The following is a 19251-nucleotide window of genomic DNA, read 5'->3' as shown; positions in this document are numbered from 1 at the left end:
AGGCAACCCCACCGGATGAACCAAGAGATCCAGGCACACTGGGTCAATCCAGAACAACAGTTGCAGAGCCAGTGGTGATAACTGATATGGCCTTTATGCAGGGCACACCCTCCCCAAAAAGGACAGTGGATGAAGTGGCTTTGAGGACAGTCTGAGGCTGAACTCCAGCCCCTGCCATCTACCAGCTGTGAGGCTCGTTTTACTCCTTGTGTGTATGTCCCCATTTGGGAGATTCAAGTGCTTACTCCAGAGTACTGGACTAAATTACCAGTTTTTTAAAAAGCACATCAGTGGAACAATCTGTGCTGTGGAGTAACTACTTTATTAGCTCCACTGTGCCTTTATTTTCACCCTTAATGTGGCCAGCCCTGCTGCAGTGCTGGTGTCTGAGCAAGTGACATTACTCTGAGAAAGGATGGTCTGCACAGCTGGGAGTCATTAGGATGCAGGTTGGTGTCCAATGATTATCTCCTTTCCTCACACCTGGGCTTGGGGAGGTCCCTGCTGTCTGTCCCACTGCAGGGACCACCTCTCCTGCCTGACTGTCCATTAAGTCGCAGGGTAGGTATTGATTACCTTTGAGAACCCAAGTTTAAGCTAAGGTTTCCCTTCAACATTTTGGAGATGGATGGATTGCCACTTTTTAGTTTGCCAAGGACATTATAAATTTAAAACCCTTTTCCCCAGAAGTTTTTAGTACATGATTTTTGGGGCAAATGAGAGTCCTTTAAGTACTAAACGATCATCTTGAAAACACCGCCTTGTTTTCCTCCGCTGACGCCCATCAGCAGTCGGGACGCAGCACTCTTCTCCCTCACAGAACCCTGGAGATGAGAGCCAGAGGAGGCTGTCACGCCTGGGCTTCGGTCTGTCCGTGTGTGAAACGGCGAGGGTCATACCTATTGCACAGAGCACGTCGCGGCAGTTCCCAGGACGTGCTCCCGAGGACCGGCCACAGGAGTCCGCTCCTAGTTTGCAGAAAGGATTTAGCTTTTCACAATTTGGTCTTTCACCCTCTTCCGCCGCTGCCCGCCCCTCGGGAATCTTGTTGAGGGCGCCGGTATAGTGCGGATGTCGAGGCGTCGCCCGCGAGCTAAACGGTCGGCTCATACACTCCGACGCGGCGAGACACTCACGCGGCCACCTATTCCTCTCAGGCTCCGGTTCCCGGTCTCACTGCCAGCCTACCGCTGTGCAGCCTCGCTCGATTCCTGGCCCATCTCTCCTCCTTCCGTTTCCGGGGTAGGTCCCGCCCCCCACCGGAAGCCCACTCGTGGAGAGGCGGGACCTGCGCTCGCTACGTGTTGGCGGGCGCGGCGTTGACGGGAGGCGGCGGCCAATGGGGAGCGGCGTTGGCTGGCGTGCCCCCCCCGTCCCCGCCCCAGCTCCGGGTCCGGCCGTCGAACGGGCGGGAAGGGGTGGCGGCAGGGGTAGGATGGCGGCGGCGCCGGGCGCAGGGGTCCCCGGCTCGTCGGGCGGCGGCGGCGGGGCGCGTGAGGGCGCACGGGTGGCGGCCCTGTGCCTGCTGTGGTACGCGCTGAGCGCTGGCGGGAACGTAGTCAACAAGGTGATCCTGAGCGCCTTCCCGTTCCCCGTGACCGTGTCTCTGTGCCACATCCTGGCGCTGTGCGCGGGACTTCCACCGCTGCTGCGCGCTTGGCGCGTACCCCCTGCGCCACCCGTCTCGGGCTCCGGGCCCGGCCCACAGCCATCTCCCGGCCCTCTGCTGCCGCCGCGCTTCTACCCGCGCTACGTGCTGCCGCTGGCCTTCGGCAAGTACTTCGCGTCAGTGTCGGCGCACGTCAGCATCTGGAAGGTGCCAGTATCCTATGCGCACACCGGTGGGTGCCGCGACCGGCCGTGGGGCGGTGTCCCACCTGGAACGCTGGGCTGGGAGCCCCCAGGCTGTTAGCGGGGGAGGGACCTAGCACGGGTATCTCAGGTAGGGGTGGGCCTGAGAGAGGAGCTGAGAGCCTAGCGGGCCGGACCGCAACTCTTGGATTAGTGGGAAGCCGTACAGAAAGAGAAGGGCTGAAGAGGTTTGAGGGGCTGCCAAGCTATTCCAATCCTCGGAGGCTTGGGGACAGGCTCCCAGGGTGGATCCCGGGTCTCGGGCGGCCGCCTTAGCGCCCCCTGCTTCTCTTGCAGTCAAGGCCACCATGCCCATCTGGGTGGTCCTCCTGTCCCGGATCATCATGAAAGAGAAGCAGAGCACAAAGGTAACAGTGGAGGGCTCTGGGCAGGTGGGGACTCCAAGGGCTTCCTGGAAGTTGCCCAGCTGGTGACGTGGTCCAGGATCCTGGCTTCCTGTCAAATAAGGAAGTTAGCTTAGATGCCTCTGGTGGCCCTTTTGCTGCTAATGTTCTCAAATCACTCTGGGGGCAGCAGTGTGTGGGGTGTGTGTTCCTGAGTTGTCTCTCCTATGTGGTTTCATAGACGCCGCCCTCTGTCTCTGGTCCCGTTTTCCTCCTTGTTTTGATTCCCTACCCAGTGTCTGCTAGAGGATGACTTGGTCCCATCTTAGCCAGGCACTCATTCTACTCCAGTGGGACCCAGGATGGAATATCTGACTTTGTGCTGGAATGGTGTTTCATTTCTTTGCAAGAGACAGAGTGGTCAGGTTAGAGGTTTCTGGGGTCAGAAGTGAGATGCTAGTCAAAGGAGTGTAATTTTCGCCAAATTCATCAAAATCTCCGAAGTAAGAGCAGGCAAGAATTGAGAATGGGAGTTAAATTTAACACAAAGAATCCAGGACTGCATAAGGAAGATGCTTTGGGCACAATCCAGGGTCTGTTCAATATGCCAAGCCAGGGTATTTCCTGGCTTGGGGCGAGAGAGGCTGCGGCTTTAGCCAGAGACAGCCTTGCCCATGTCTTTACGTGAAAGTAGGACTCCTGTTGTCCCAGCTGGAATCCATTTCATGCTGGACAGAGCTCCTTTTTTCTTCGTGGTTGGTTTCTGGTATCCTGTATTTTATGTAACTCAGAGCAGCAGTGCCCTGGATCAGCTTATAGAAACTGGGCCGCCTCTGGCTGATTTTTCATTTCAGCCTTTTCCCCGGTAAAACCTGGGTGTGCTCTGCTGCCTGCCTCCAAGATTAAGTCAGATGTGACTTGTCTCCTGAGTTGGAATTGCCCGGGAGGTGTGCAGCTGCATCACTCGATATCACAGCATGTTTATCAGGTTTCCTCGTTGTACAGGACATTGGACCCAGCTTGGGCAAGGAGCTGGAAACTTCACCCAATGAGGAAGCAGTAGGGAATGACTTGGGCAGGAGTCTAATAATGATGGAATAAGTATGGATCCACCCTGTGAGGAAGATAAGGCAGGTCATTCCAGATCTCAGGGGAAGAAATTGGAGTTGTAAAGGGAGAGTCAGTGACTGAGGGCCATGGCCAGTAGTGGGGAAGCTGGAATTCAGAGCCCTTGCTCTGCCTTGGGGCGAGGAGTGGGAGGGCCTCACCACCCCCTCTTAAAATCTCCACAGTATTTTAAGCATGTGCTTTGTAAGAGAGAGATGAGCTGGGAGTCAGAAGAGCTAAACGTCAGGAACGGATTCCATTTCTCTGGAAATTGGGAGCCATTTAGCCAGCAGAGCTCAGGAGCCATTCCATGCACCAGGCCCGGGAAAGCTTGGACCCGTGGAAGGCCTCCTACTGCTGCACGTTACTCATTCAGCCAGCAGTTACTAGGTGCCTGCTGTGTGCTGGCCACCAGGACAGAGCGATGAACAAGAACCTGCCCTAAAGGAGTGCAGGTTTGCAGACAGTGTAACATAGACTTACAGAGGTGGCGATCTCTGCGCCCAGGAACACCCAACAGAGGAACCTGACAGGGTAGAGGGGTGCAGGAAGGTGAGTGGGGAAGGTTCTCCTCTTGAATGGTGTGTGAACTGAGGCCTGAAGGGGAAGGAGTTCTCCAGCTAGAGAAGGCGTCTGGGGGAGCGTTCCAGCCAGGGGTAAATGCATGTTGGAAAAGAGACCCTGCCAGCCTCCTGGAGGATCGGGGTTTCAAACCCTGGTGTGTTGGTGGCGGCAGCTGACTAGATCTGTGAAGAGTAGCCCCAGTTTGTGGCCCTGAGCAGGGGCTGTTAAGGGGAGTAGAATGGGGAAGTATAAGGAGTAGAGCTGCCCACAGTGCACTCTGCCCCAGGCACTCTGATAACCATCTGCCTTCCCCTACCCCCCAGAGGGTTTCTGTCACAAGTAAAACTTGTCCAAAGGTTTAGGTCGAGTCTCTTTGGTGAGGGAGGACAAAACGGAGGCTTTCCCCTGGGCGTCTGTGTCGGGAAGCCCGGGTCGGCTCCAGCCCATCAGCCCTTCCTACCCTCCTCCCGCAGGTGTACTTGTCCCTCATCCCCATCATCAGCGGCGTCCTGCTGGCCACTGTCACGGAGTTGTCGTTTGACATGTGGGGGCTCATCAGTGCTCTTGCTGCCACACTGTGCTTCTCGCTTCAGAACATTTTCTCCAAAAAGGTATTTAGGCACCGTCTGTGGTATGCTTCGTGTTTTGGGGGTGTGCGGGTGGCATTTGAAAAAGTGGCCAAGTAGGGATTTCTTTGGTGTTGGAGAACAAAAAATTCTGTTGTCCTTCTGCTGGCTTTCTATTTGTTGTTTAATTTTCTAAAAGAGATTATGGCGTTTTCATTATTTATTTATTTATTTTTAGAGAGAGGGGACGGGAGGGAGGAGAGGGAGGAAAACATCGATGAGTTACCTCTCATATGCACCCTGACCAGGGACCGAACCCACAACCCAGGCATGTGCCCTTACTGGGAACCGAACCTGCAGCCTTTCGTTTTGCCGGGACAATGCCCAACCAAGCCACACCAGCCAGGGCGGCTTTTTAATTAATTAATTTATTTATTTACTTACTTACTTATTTATTTTCAAATACAAGCAAAATTTATTTAGAAAGTCACATAGGTAGAAAAAGTGAACCAGCTGGGTTGCATGAGCTCAGGAAACAACTTACAGAGGCAAAAGCAGGGCCCCTGGAGCTTAGGAGAGAGGGAGAGAGCAAAGGTACTTGCCATGAGGGAAGAAGAGGGGAAAGATATGGGTGTGCGTCAGAGAGGACCAGGGAGAGAGACCTTGCGTGTGAAGCCCCCCGCCCCCCGCATGGGGTGGGGAAAGGTAGGGTGTGAGAGAGAGCACACCAAGAGATTGTTTTTATTATACAATTAGCATATGCTCATTGTAAAAAAAAAGAGAAAAGCTCAATGAAAAAAATCAGAACTGAGCACCTTCTATGTGCTAGATACTGTAGTAGGTGCTAGAGATTAAGAATGAAGAGACTGGCCCACCTGCCCAGTGGTTTCCAGGCTATTGAATGAAGTCCCATTACCGTCCCCTAAAGAGAACTATTAATGCTAGGGATATTCTCTGTACAGTTTTTAGAGTCGTAATACACATACATTTTAGAATTTTGCTTTGTTCGTTTATTGTTGAAACATCACATTCTCCCATATCATTAAAAATCATGGCTGTTAACTTCTGTAACAACCACACTCTTTTCAGGTACCACAATTAATGCAAACACAGGTTATTTCCAGCTATCCATTATAAGTAATGCAATAATTAAGAATGTTTTTCTCTCAGGTTACTTCCTTATGATTGGCTCTTGGGTCAGAAGATATGAGGTTTTCACGGCTCTCGATATACTTTGCCTGGTTGTATTCTGAAACAGTGCCATACCAATTTAGTGGATGTCAGAGTGCCTGTTTAATTGCAGCTTCACCATCATTGAGTGTTGCTGGGGTTTTTTGTTTGTTTTCTTTACTAGGTCTTTCGTGCATAAAACACTATGTTTGTTTCAGGCGTGAGCTGTGTGTCTCATCAAACGCACACTCTCAGGTTTGGCAGTCAGGGTCAGATGTCAGTGTTAATGTGTAGTCACTGTGTTTGGAACCTGGGTAACTGGAGTCCTTCTTGACACTTATGGAGTTGATTGGCCCTTAACGAGATTTTCTCTCTTCAGGTATTGAGAGACTCACGGATCCACCATCTCCGGCTGCTGAACATCTTGGGCTGCCACGCTGTCTTCTTTATGATCCCTACATGGGTCCTGGTGGACCTCTCTGCTTTCCTGGTTAGCAGTGACCTGGTGAGTTGGCCAGGACCAAGAACACACCCTTTTCTTGACTGATTCCAGAGTAGGTGCTTTGTCAGAGAGTTACGTGTTGACTTTGGGGCATTTAGGGCCTGTGATGGCCCGATCTTTGAATATGCAGCTCTCTGTCGTGACTCAGGTTGTGAGCAGTCGAGGAAGTCAAGTCAGCTTCCTTTGCATTTCTTTCTCTAGCATGGTAGATCCCAGCTGCTGTTAGCAGTCACATTTGTACCAGTGGTATGAAAGAAAACAAAACTGCCAGCATCGGGGACTTTTCTGTCCTGATAACTTGTTTTAGATGTCACTTTGACTCTTTAAAACTGTGCTCATTTCCTTTCTTGGTGTTATTTCTGTACATATTTCCGTGTACTCCAGTTGTGGCTATAGCTCTCTGAGCACAGGAAATAACGTCTTCCAACCACCTCTGCCAGGCCAGACTCTAGACAGTACCCTTGAAACTAATGCAGGTGACAGGGAAAAGGAGGAGGTGTGTGTGGTCCTTCAAGGCCTGAGTAAGAGAGAAGGAATAAATGTTTTAGGGCTTAATGAGGTCTGCCTGGGTTCTTGACATTGGTCTTTAATCCTTAGCACCACCTCTGGAGGTAGGGGAGCTTATCTCCTGTTGCCAGATAAGAAACCAGGGCTCCATGTTCTCACTTCCCTCCACACTGGTTGGCTGTGATTTTTCTGTGAATGACTTTTCATCTTTAACTAGGACTAGTCTGTTACCTTGAAGTACAGTCCACATCAGGCAGTTCAATTCTTCTCTTTCCTTTCAGTTACCATTTACAGAGTAAAAAGTTAGAGCTGACTACAAATATTAACCAGCAAGTTAAGGGTTTTTCTCTTTTTGGGGGGTGGAGGAGGGTTCTTTTATTTCTTTTAGTGTCATTTTGCAGTCATGTTAGTTGTACATATTATTGTTTTCATATTCAAATTAACCTGGCTTGGCTGATGGAATCCATCCTGTTAGCTCCCTGCCCTTCTGACTGCACATGTCAGTCTTTGCAGCTTTTGGTCCACCAGAATTTACTCCTTTATCTGTGTACCTGCCATCCCAGACCTGTCATCAGCCACTCCTTGGAGAATCCAGGTTGCTTTCAGTGGACAGTGGTGTTTAGAAATGCAATCTGAGTGCCATGTGTGCTCACGGCTATTGGGCTATCATTGCTTTAAGCCTTTGCAGCGAAACTCTTAGGAAAGAAGTATTTGGGGGCAGAAGGGAGAGTTCATAGCAGCTTTCCAATTCCCATTTAACATCACAGAATTTATTACTGCTTTGATTTTTTTTATTTATATCTTTTTGAAAACACTTAGTTCCTTATCCTATACCAATTATTCATGTACATGATTCTACTGTACACACATATAATTGTTTCAGAGTGAGGATCCCCAGGGACAACCGCAGGTCAAGCACTGAGAAAAGTTTAAGATTTCTGTGCAGTTCTGCTTGTCCTTAGAGCATGTTCCATTCAAAATGTACAGCAGGTCCTCAGATAATGTCGTTTTCTTATAGAGTTGATGCTGTTAGAACTTAACTCTTTTTTAATATGTCTTTTCACTTAAAGTCTCAGAACCTGTTGATGACATTGAGGACTTGCTATACAATTGAAATACTGTGTTCTAAGGGCACTCGAAATAATTGTTTTCATAATGTGCCTGTGTCAACAACTTGTGTAATTGGGTTCCTTTACTTGTGTGTCTTTTCAATTTTCAGGCATTGCTTTCTTCTGCCCCCAGAGAATGTCAAATCTTTATATTTCTAAAGCCAAATGATATGACAAGGTTTATTCAATGATATATTCATAACTTCCCTCCTCCTTACACAAAAAGTACTTTTTAGATATTTAGAAAAGTAATATGTCCTGGAGATCACTCCATATTGACATATTTAGGTCTTTCTCATTCCTTCATTGGCTACATTATATTGTCGGTAGGTTTAGTGTCTGTTCTCTTGCACTGTCCCATGTTACAGCTCTTTGGCATCTCTGTATACATACGCACGAACGTGTATATAGAGGCTTTTCTCTGATCTCTGTTCTTTGCCTGTTCTTATATTGAGGGCATTTCTCAGTTTTCTTCCAGTGACCACCCTGCACCTTCTGACAGTAGCCCCAGGAGTGCACAGTATTATTCAGTGCCTTGCAGGAGCCATTACCCCCACGAGGAGCAAATGTCTGCATGGCCTTGTGCAAGTCACCTAAGTGTATCTTGCTCACCTGTGAGAGAACTGCATGATCCTTCTCGCTCAGAAGGTGGTAGAAGTGGAATCAAACACCCTCCCTAAGATTGCTCTGGCTCCTGTCCTGGCAGCCCACGCCCTGGGTGAGTCGGCAGTGTCCTCCCACAGCCAAGGCCAGTGTAGCCGGGGAACTGGCCTGCAGAGAGCAGCTGCCACTAAGCAGCTGTGGCTTTGCCGCCTGACGGAGCCTCGCTGGGTCTGGAGACTGCTCTGCTCTTAGGGCTCTGCGACACAGGGCTATCCCAGCGCTGCTTTCTGGGCCACAGCCTGGGACACCCCATAGCTGGTGTGCCATTTCCAGAGATTCTCCCTTGGCCTGGCAGCCCTACCTGTAAAGCCTCATGGTGGTTCAGCCTGGAGGACTGGTGCTGAGGAGGGACGGTAGAGGGCAGGGAAGTGTGGAGACCATGCTCTGTGCTTTTTGCCATTCAGCCCCAAATAGATATAAATCCATAAATATTTGGTGCTGGGTGTCTTGGGCTGCCTGGCCACAGCAGGGCCTACCTAGTTTTCCCCCCTCTGCTGTCTGAGGGTCAGCCTGGGATCTTTAGGTGGTTCTGTGATACACATACACGGCTGCTAGTTGTGGGTTATTGACTTCCGGGCCTCCTTAATCTGAGTAACTTAAACTGCAGTTTTGATGGTACATCACTTCATGTTTATGTGGCTTGGAATCATTTTAAACCACTTTGGGAGCCATGGTCACAGTTGATCCCCACAGCAGTGGCATTGTGCAGGTTCAGCAGGCATCGTCCCGTTGCAGAGACAAGAAACCGTGACCAGAGAGGTCAAGCAGCTGCCCAGGGCTTCCAGTGAAGGGGCAGACCCAGGGCCTCTGGCTCCCCACCTGGGAGGTTCCTCATACACTCGGGCAGCCTTCCCAGGACCAGGATGCGTTACAGAATGCATCGTCTCTGCTGTGGTCCGAATGTTGGTGTCCCCCTAGAATGCACATGTTGAAACCCAACCCCCAGTGGTATGGTATTAGGAGGTGGGGCCTTTGGGAGGTGACTAGATCATGGGGATGGTAGAGCCCTTATCAGTGGGATCAGTGCCCTAAAAGGGTCCCAGAGAGCGCCCTCGCCTCTTCTACCACTTTAGAACATCACAAGGAAAACACCACCTATGAATGCAGAAGCCCACACCAGACATGGAATCTCCTTGATCTTGGGACATCCAGCCTCCAGAATTAAATACATGTCTGTCGTTTGTAAGCCCCAGCCTGTGGTGTCTGTTACAGGAGGCTGATGAGACTGAGACCTTACTCTGCTAACCCCAGAGCCCGGGCCCTCACTGTCCAGGGACGAGGGAAGGCTTTGGTTCACACCACGCTCTGCACCCTTGGGACACCTGACTTCCCCTCTCCAAACCTCCACTTTCTCGGCAGACAGGGAAAGTGGTGATGAAGATGATGGCAGTGGTGGTGATGGCAGTGATGATGACAGTCATGAGGACGGTGACAATTGTGATGGTGATGGTGAGGTTTAAGACAGTGATGGAGGTGATGATGGTAATGACTGTTGTGTCATGTATAGTGTCATAAAGCTTAGAGACTATATCACACTAGAATCCACCTGGGTCTGCTCCCCACTGAATGACCCCAGTAAGCCACTGTGCACCCCCAGCCTCTGCCAGGACAGGCGTGTGACCACAGTGCTGTCTTGCTCCCCCATCTGTAGACCTATGTGTCCCAGTGGCCCTGGACGCTTCTGCTTCTGGCTGTCAGCGGCTTCTGTAACTTTGCCCAGAATGTTATCGCCTTCAGCATCCTCAATCTCATAAGCCCTTTGAGCTACTCCGTTGCTAATGCCACCAAGAGAATCATGGTCATCACGGTGTCCCTGATCATGCTGCGGAACCCGGTCACCAGCACCAACGTCCTAGGCATGATGACAGCCATCCTAGGGGTCTTCCTGTACAACAAGGTGAGTTGGGGGTGGAGGAGGTGTCTGTCCCCTCAACACCCAGGGAGGCACCAAGAGATGGTGGAATGGGGAAAAGAAGCGGCCTCGCCAAAAGCCAAGAGGCTGAGGTTCTAGCTCTCAGCTTTGTCGGATTGGCTTATGGTCTTGGTGCAGCCCCACCTGTCCTGGCCTTTCTTTTCCTGCGTGGATGACCCTGGCCCTTGCCTCACTGCAGCCGTGGCTCTTGGGTCTACCGAGGCTTTGTCGGGATTTCACTCTCTCCTGATGTAGGCTCTGTTTAGGCCCCTGTAAGAAGAGAGAATGGCTAACAGGGAGGGCCAGTGTATTAACTGTTCACTGGCCATGTCTAGCCCTGCTTGGATTAACACCAACGTTGGCCTTGAAGAACTGTTTGGCTCTGAATCTTGAGCTCCCCTTTGTCTTGTGTGCATGTCCTGGGGAAGGAGCCAAGTGTCCCACTGCTCTCTTTCAGACCAAGTATGATGCGAATCAACAAGCACAGAAGCACCTCCTCCCCGTCACAACAGGGGACCTGAGCAGTAAGGAGCACCACCGGAGCCCTCTGAAGAAGCCCCACAATGGCGTCCTCTTCCCCCAGCATGGAGACTATCAATATGGCCGCAACAACGTTTTAACAGACCACTTCCAATACAGCCGGCAGAGCTACCCAAACTCATACAGTTTGAACCGCTATGATGTGTAGAGCCTAGAGGATGGGGGGGGTTTGTTCTGCAATTCCCCCCACCCCAATCTCAAGCAGTACCAGAAACTCTGACAACCAGTGAATGTAAGCCCAGCCGAGGGGACAGTGCACAACCCTCAGAGGACACTGGGCGTCCCGGCCCCATGGAGCGTCAGGATGCCCTCCTTGCAGTGAGGACCACCACCCTCATGTTGTTTCATGTTCTTCCTTCCTGGAGTCTGTCATCTGAGGGCAGCAGCACTATGCAGATCTTGGCCAGGCTTTATTTTTCTGTGTGGACTTATTCCCCAAGTCGTGTATTTCAGAGTTCTTGTTCTGCTTCCCAGATATCATTTCCAGATGACCCTCTGGGAAGACGGAATCATTGTGGATACAGACCCTGGAATGGGCAAGATGGACTCCGTTTCCCCCTCAGCCCCATGGCAGTTTACAGTCACTGGCAAGCCCTCACAAGTGAACAGCTATTGCAGTTAGCATTGAGTTCTTAGAGGCTGAGTCTTCGACCTGTCGGCCAGAGTTGTGTGCTTGGATCCAGAGGGAAGAGTGGAACAGGGCATTGCTCCTTTCAGGGCGGTGAGGAGGAGCCTGCAGGGCTGGGAGAAGGACCGATAGGAAATCATGTTCAGTGTTTCGAGCTCCATTTCTGTCTTTTTTGTCTTTTCTGGTGGGTCTTCACTGCTGTGATGACTTCACAGGATGTTGGGGAGATGTTGATTTCAGGAGAGTCTCTCACTTTTGTAGGAAATGTTTTGTAGTTGTGTGTATTTATGCCTTGTTCCCCAGGAGGGGATGCATAAGGACTGGCTTATAGATTGAAAACCCTTTTGTTTTTAAATGTTTAAAAGCAAGAAAAGTTCCCACTGCTGATGCCTGTCTTGACACATACCAGCATTTGGTAGAAAACAATGAAGTGTTGAGAAGCACCTCCCAGATGACCACAATCACTGGAAATGGAATGAATCAAGAATACCACTGTGTGGAGAAAAAAAAATATATCATCTCAATGGTCTTGTGTGACAGACAAGAGCACAGTGCTGTGATTCCATGGCCTCTTCTTGTGTGTACACTGGGGTCTGAATCATGACCTGGTGAAGGGGAAAAGAGGCGAGCACCAAGTTAGGACCTGGTTTGTGAGATCACATGCTTTGGTCAAGAAAAAGTTGGTTTCGGCAGATTCATGTCATGACCTGTGTGCTGAGGTCCAGGCGGGGGTCTCTGTCTTTCCCGGCATCAGGAAGGACTGAGTCCTCCCTCCCGGAAGGGACCCTTGGTGATGGCTGGCGGTGTCCTTGGTGATGGCTGCTTTATTCCTTTAGCACCGTCTCCAACGGATGGGACAGGGGTCATCCTTTACCTTCTTGTGCGACATTTTCCTGCCCAGGGAGAGAGTGACGTAGCTTATGCTTGACTCCTGGTTTGTTTTTGATCATTGGAATTTTGTATTTAAGAGGTTCCATTTTGTCAGCTCACATTGGGCACTCCTGGAAGGGTCTCAGATGCATTCTCACTTGTGAGTTCATGAACCACCAGCCTTAGGAGTCGTTGTTTGTTGTCTGCTGTTCACTTGCTTTCTAATTACTTTGGCCCCCAGTTTCGAGATGATTGCTATGTGAAATCCAAAACAGCAATCCTGAAGGGTGTTACTGGTGATGAGCTCATCACTGAGTACCTTCACCAGAGGCAGTCAAGTCTACAGTTGAATTTTTCTGTCGAATAACAAATAGGGATAATTTTGCACTGCAAAGATATTACGGTAGTTGTATTTACTATTAGAGTAACTCCTTGAACATGTAATTGAACTCCAAAATGAATTATGCCTCCATTTGGGTTTAATGAAATTTCCGATATTGCTGAAATTTGTGTATTAGTTTGTTTTCCTTTTCCAGTGCAAGATCTACTGGTGAGGGGAATGACTGGTTTTATTATGGTTTATAAATTAACAAATGGGATATTTAATTCTGTATATACATTTACAGTAAGTACATACACTGGAATAAATGAGACAATCATATTAGATCAAATCATCAAAAAAGACGTACTTTTGAGACTTGACAGTTCAAAGCTGACAATGACCCCAAGAAAGCTGGTTTTCCAGCCACGTACTGGCCTGGTCTGCCACACTGGCCCTGTGCTCCCCACATTTGCAACTGTTCTCATATTCCTCACTACTAGAGTTTGTGGCAACAAGTTCAGTTTACCCATTTGTGGTGTGGTCTGGCCTGCGACACTAACCCAACTCCTTCATTTTACAGAAGGGGAACCTGAGGCTCCGAGGGCATTTTTGAATAGTGTTTTGATAACTGTGTTGAGACTTGGTGTAGAATTTTTAAGCACCATATTTTAAGTCATTCGTCATAGGGGAAATCCCTATTACAAAGGAGAGAAGCCAGAATATGTTCCAGTGAAGAAGCACTTGGAATTTCTGAATTTTGCTGTGTATTTGGCATACATTATGCAATAGGTCCATTATTATTCCTGGGACATAACCATTCATACCTGATCTGTTAATGATCTAACAGCCTTAAGGGCAGAGAACGTTAAATTATTAAAGGATCTGAAAATTGTGAATTTTTTTTAATTGTCACCTGTTTTTTAAACTTAAATGCTGTAGACTGTTCTGTGGGAATGACACTCTTATGTTCATTGATGGCATTTACCAAAAATAAATGATGGTGTCCAGGGAATTAAGACTCGCCCCAGTTTGTCAGTGAGGGTCTCTTTCTGAGTGACCCTGTCTTCATTATACCCCATAACAAGACAAACAATAGGTAGAAAGAGTAACTGACCTGGTTCTCGTATCTTTAGTATTTCAAAGCTTTTTTTTTCCTAAGCCAAATTTAGGACCTGTGATTTGTGGATTTATGAGATAGTAGAATAAAACTATAGAAATCACAGCATAACAGTTAATGGCATACCTTTATTGAACAGTATAATGTGGAAAACCTATGAATGTTGTGGCAGCTTGTGCTCATAGAGCGTATTTCTGAGGAGTAATACCTTCTACATGCCAGACACAGTGGTGGGTTTTCACACACAATTCTTATCTTTTTGTGTTATTTATAGATGAAAATGAGGCCCAAGGGGGTTAAGTCACTTGTCTAGGGTCACACAGCTACTTAAGTCTGCCTCCAAGGCCCAGATCTTCCATATGACTTAGAAACCGTTCCCTTCAACTGCAGTTAAAAGTTGTCAGCTGAGCACAAGAGTCAGGAGGCTTTGGCTAGAAATAAATGATGAAGATCTGTAGGGTCTTAGGATCTGCAAATGGGAAATACAACTAGGCACTACACTAGAGTGTTCCAACGCAAGAAGTTATTACAGTACAAAGTACATTCTTGAAAAGAATTGGTCCTGCATTCAAAGCCTCTGGGCTGGCGTGATGGTAACCTAAAGTCATATGGTCTGGACAATGGATGTAAGTTTTCCTACATGCTTTATTCTTTCCTATGACCTTCAAAGGGTTATCTCCAGGCATTGATGCACAACTAAAAAGTCCAAAAGTGTAAGTTCTCATCTAGTTAAAGCAAGAATAGAATTGTTTCTACATGCCTCAGCCTACTTGATATAATTTAGCAGCTTGACTATATTGACTCATTTTATTTCTTCACTCTTTCTTCAAAGGGATGTTTCTGCTAAAAGAACTACCCACACCTTTTTAATTCATAAACCTTCTTTTCTGTTCAATGATTTACTGAGCATTTAATTTGTGCCAAGTACAGGAAGCTGAGATACATAAGCCTACCCTCAGAATACTCGGTCTAATTTACAAATGTGTCCCTGAGTAGCACGCAAGTGCTATGTTGGAGGTACATCAAAAAAATGTGAAGGAAAATGCTGGGTAATTATTTGACAGGCATACGGGAATGTTTTGACTTGTATTTACAATTCACAAGATAATTTTTGCATTTTTATACACGCCTCATTTTACCATCAGAACCCAAGTGGGATATATTAGCTTTATTTTATAGAGGGCAATAGAACAGCTTAGTCCATGGAGCAGGCCTGGAACCCAGGAGTGTGTGACTCCAAGCCCAAGGCCCTCTGCCCAGCAGAGCAGCCTTAATAGCTTTTTTTCTTCACCTTGTCATATACACCTAAGAGGGATCGCTACGATCAAAGGTGTATCCTGTCACTTTACTTGCCTGGACCACATTGCCACAGTGAGACCCTGAAGGAGTCCTCATGTCTGGCTGACCCAAGAGGCTTTGCGGTCTGCCACTGCAATTCCAGCGGGCCCTCAAGCAGCTCTGATCTGGGATGTGGTCACTGCTGTATGATTAGATTAAGGGCCAGGTTTAGTGATGGCCCTGTTTTTCAGATATCAGAGTCTGAACTCCTACTCAGGAATGTCCTCTTACAGACACTGGAATACCTTTTGGTTTCAGGGCAACTCTTGTGTGACCAGAGGTTTGCTTGGTGACGTGTTCAGGCCCAGAGAATGCTCTGTGCTCCGGCATGGGACAGGACCTTTGTTCCCGTATCACTGATCCTACTGTGGCTTCGGCTAATTGACCACATGGGGTTCAGTTACTACAGATGAGGTGACAGCCACGCCAAGCTCTGGCTTGAAACTATAGATCTGGATATGGGCCTGGATTTTTTCAGTAACCCCCTAGCTTTTAAATAACTTTTATTGTCTACATATGTTTAAGTTTGAAAAAAATTGTTAAAGCTTCAATGTCAAAAATAATGGGAAGGATCTGTGTATAGAGGGAACAATATATCATTGAGATACATAAATGTTGTGAACAGTTTATCTCTGAAGCTACAGAAGAAACTGAACACAGCAGTTGCATCTACGGAGGAGGGAGGATACGTACACATTTAAAAAAAAAATCTTGAATTACAGTCAGTGTGTATGTATGTTTTTTAATCCTCACCTGAGGACATATTCATTGATTTTAGAGAGGGAGAGAAATACATTGGTGTGAGAAAGAAACATCGATCAGTTGCCTCTCATATGCGCCCCAACCAGGGATCGAACCCACAACCTAGGTATGTGCCCTAATTGGGGATAAAACCAACAACCTTTTGGTGTATGGGACCACGCTCCAACCAACTGAGCCATCCGGGTAGGGCTGCATGTTATTTTGTAATATGCTTTAACAAAATATGCCAGAAACATTTCCCCGTGTTATTAAATATTCTCCCTTGATTTTGTGTGTCCATGTACATGGTGGCGTAGTGTTGTTCTGTTATGAGAAAGTGCTACAATTAAACCCTGGGAAAAGTTTGCAGTGCACAGTGTAACACACACTTCTGATTTGGGATACAGTCTTCACAGCACATTTGTAGGACCAAAGGAGTCATGCATGTGGTTTTAAACTTTCCATTTTTGCTCCTTAGGTAGGTCCCTTCAACAAGTTCATCTCACCCAGGGGTGTGCAGATAACTTGTTTTAAGTCTTGTTTCCAAGTCCTTCAAGAACCATCATTGAAGTGCATCTACTGCTTTCTTCTGACCAGTGGATTCTGACTGGCCCACTGAAATGAGCCTGGGTGAGGCCCTGTGATGCTTAAATTTGCAGTCTCAAATAAGTGCATTTTAAACACTACAAAATGAACTATGACATAGTGGTCATGCATGTACAATCTTTCTGGGAGACAACTGAGGAATTAATTACCAGTATTAAATATGCACATCCTTAGATTAAGGACAAGATCTATATTCATGGGCTGGCACAAACAATGCCCCCTTTTTATTACAAACTCTTTTATTACAAAACGATAAGCATGTCATTCTGTAACAACAATATCACGCTCAAACACACCATATGACATTTTAGGTGAAATGTTCAAATTGCTGTCCATCTCGTCATGCAAAACATTCACATACCCTAACAACCGCACTCAAGCAGGCGTTACTTCTGCTATATACTAAGCTACATATTGTGCTATATATGATACGACACTTTAAAGTTTAAAAATGGAACCAACCCGAGACTCCATAGTCTGGCTTTAATAAGTTACCATAAATCCACACCATAGAATCACACGCAGTCATTAAAAAGTGACAACACAGATTCGTTAACTTGTTTTGGTTCACCTGTTAATCTAATAAATGCTGTGTATCTTCAATTCACAAAAATGCGTATATGTATGATACTGTGCTATTTCTGAAGTCCATCCATTTGGCTGATCACAAGTTCAACCTTCTTGATATAGGTCTCTATTGGCATGAAAAAATGCCCACACTATCCAGATTACTAAAAATCCCACAATGTGACCCTTGACCCGGAGTGTTCGCTTGGCTACCTCCTGACTACAGGATAACCTTAGTGTAGGCCCTGCCCTCCTCCCTTATCAAGGTCTCAGCACCCTGTTGTTTTCTTTAATAACGCTTTTGTTGTACGTTTACTGACTTATGGGTCTCTTGTGGTTCCCCCCACCCCAGAGACTGTGGGCTCCTAGGGGCAGAGCTTCAATTTGACTTGTTCATCCATAAGCCACATCCAGCCCCCTCTTTGTGAACCAAAACCGGTCTTTACAGGTGAAGATTTGCAATCAGTTGATGACAGGAAAAACTAACTTAGAACCCAAAAAAGCGTTTCATTCTTCTCATTAATAGACCTGTATTTTAAAAACTGTACTTGATTACATTTTGAATTCCACCAGTAAAAAAATGTTATGGACATTTTCTGCGTTATGAAAGTATCTACATATAGCTTCAATTTTGCCTCTTGGTCCACAAAGCCTAAAATATTTGTTATCTGGCCCTTTGGAGAAGTTTGTCCACCCCGGCCTACAGCAGTATCTGGCACACAGGATGCAATCCCTAAGCGTCAAAAGGAGACATTTTGTAAGAGGGTCAGGTGACAGGAGACACCCACAGTCTGCCTTAGTTTGCTGCTCTTTATCCCCTCCCACAATTAACATGCGTTAAATTCATCCTCTGAGGACGAAAAAAGCCACATACTAAAGCTGACAAGTTCAGGGGAGGCCTGCATGACAGGCCTTACAAACCCAGAGACTGAAAGTAACCTCAAAGGATGGTCTGAACATAAAAGTTCCTAACTAAAGGCAGGTCGTAGTAGGTAGTTAAGTCCCAGACCTGTAGCTTCTTTGCCAAAGGTCAATGTTGACCTTAAATGAGCCTATTATCTTTTGGCATCTAAAATAAACATACCTTTGAAATGTCAGAATAATCTTTTCCAGACCCCACAGGGCAAGACCACAACACCACGAGCCCACAGAACTCCTGTCATCTTGTTCCTGCATACCATCTCTGTGTGCTATACATGTTAACTGTCCCATACCTACCAATGTAAAAGCATGTGTTTCTCTATTTTGCTTTATTATCCATCCAATTGCGGGTTATCTACCCCCATTCCGCTCTGCTTTCTCCCGCCCCCTTAATCTACCACCAGTGGGTTACATGTAACCCTCCTTACCTCTCCTCTTTTCAACGTATAAAATAAGCTGCAAAGCTGCCATTCTCAAGAGCATTTTTCGCAATTTTTTGAGATTTTGCTTCCCGGCAATTTTCAGTTTGACTCGAACAAAACTCATAAAAAGTCTCTACTAGTGTGGACGTTTCTTACATCCACACTCGTTTTAGAAGGAATGTCATCGTTCCTTTCAGGAAGGCGGACAGTCTTGCAGAGCAGGTACTGCGGTTCGTGGGCGCTCCTTCGAGGTTGACTTTGAATGACTGCGCCGAAGCCACGCGAGCCGTGCAGGAGAGCAATCTACTAGCGGGGGTGGAAGTCTCCACCGCAGTCTTCCAGCGCTTATGGCCGCTATCAGCGTTGGGTCCAGCGGGCTCTGACACCTCACTAACCCCAGTTCGATCCTCGCCAAGCCTGGCGCCTCCGGATACTGCTTCTTCCACGGGGCTGGCCTGGGAGCCTCTCGGACTCACCTCACGTCGCGGTCTGCTTACTGCAGCTCCCCCGGAGAATGAAACGCAGGCCCTAATTCAGGCAAGAACTCCACAGTCCACTAGCACGGCGGAGAACGCGGCCCACCAGGGCTGCAACGTGGGGAGGGGAAGAGCCCCGGCCAGAAATAACGGCCGCCCAGACAGTTTCAGGCGTTTCGGGGCGGCGGGCGACAGGCCACTCTGCGCATGTGCAGGAAGGCCTCTGCGCCTGCGCATCGCTAGCCCCTCCCGCGTGCTTGGCTCCGCGCGGCTTCTTCCCGCCCGCCTCCTGCCCTCACTTCCGGAGTTTCCCGGCGACGGCCGTAAGTGGCGGGAGGAAGCAGCTCACGAGGCCCGCCGTAAACGGCTCCCTCGCGCCACTTCCGGCCGGCTTCTGCAGACGGCGCT

The 19251-nt window shown here is 48.0% G+C and overlaps 1 protein-coding gene across 1 annotated transcript; it reads left to right on the top strand.

Moving 5' to 3' along the window:
• The first annotated feature begins 1395 nt into the window (after positions 1-1395).
• SLC35E1 (solute carrier family 35 member E1) lies at positions 1396-13774 on the top strand. Its single transcript, XM_054578852.1, has 6 exons — positions 1396-1841; positions 2149-2219; positions 4340-4477; positions 5982-6107; positions 10035-10280; positions 10753-13774. Exons 1-6 carry the CDS (start codon positions 1436-1438, stop codon positions 10981-10983), a joined length of 1218 nt encoding a protein of 405 aa, XP_054434827.1. The 5' UTR covers positions 1396-1435; the 3' UTR covers positions 10984-13774.
• Positions 13775-19251: the final 5477 nt, after the last annotated feature.

This window comes from Pteronotus mesoamericanus, unplaced genomic scaffold, assembly GCF_021234165.1.
Source record: "Pteronotus mesoamericanus isolate MK-2021 breed Mesoamerican mustached bat unplaced genomic scaffold, CSHL_Meso_final contig_502, whole genome shotgun sequence".
Lineage (NCBI taxonomy): Eukaryota > Metazoa > Chordata > Mammalia > Chiroptera > Mormoopidae > Pteronotus > Pteronotus mesoamericanus.
Note: the sequence above shows the minus strand (reverse complement) of the source record. Positions and strands in the feature narration are given on the sequence as shown.

Coding starts and splice junctions, on each gene's coding strand:
- SLC35E1 (XM_054578852.1), top strand. CDS start 1,436: ATGGCGGCGGCGCCGGGCGCAGGGGTCCCCGGCTCGTCGGGCGGCGGC. Junction 2,220..4,339: donor AAGAGAAGCAGAGCACAAAG/GTAACAGTGGAG, acceptor CTCCTCCCGCAG/GTGTACTTGTCCCTCATCCC. Junction 4,478..5,981: donor AGAACATTTTCTCCAAAAAG/GTATTTAGGCAC, acceptor TTCTCTCTTCAG/GTATTGAGAGACTCACGGAT.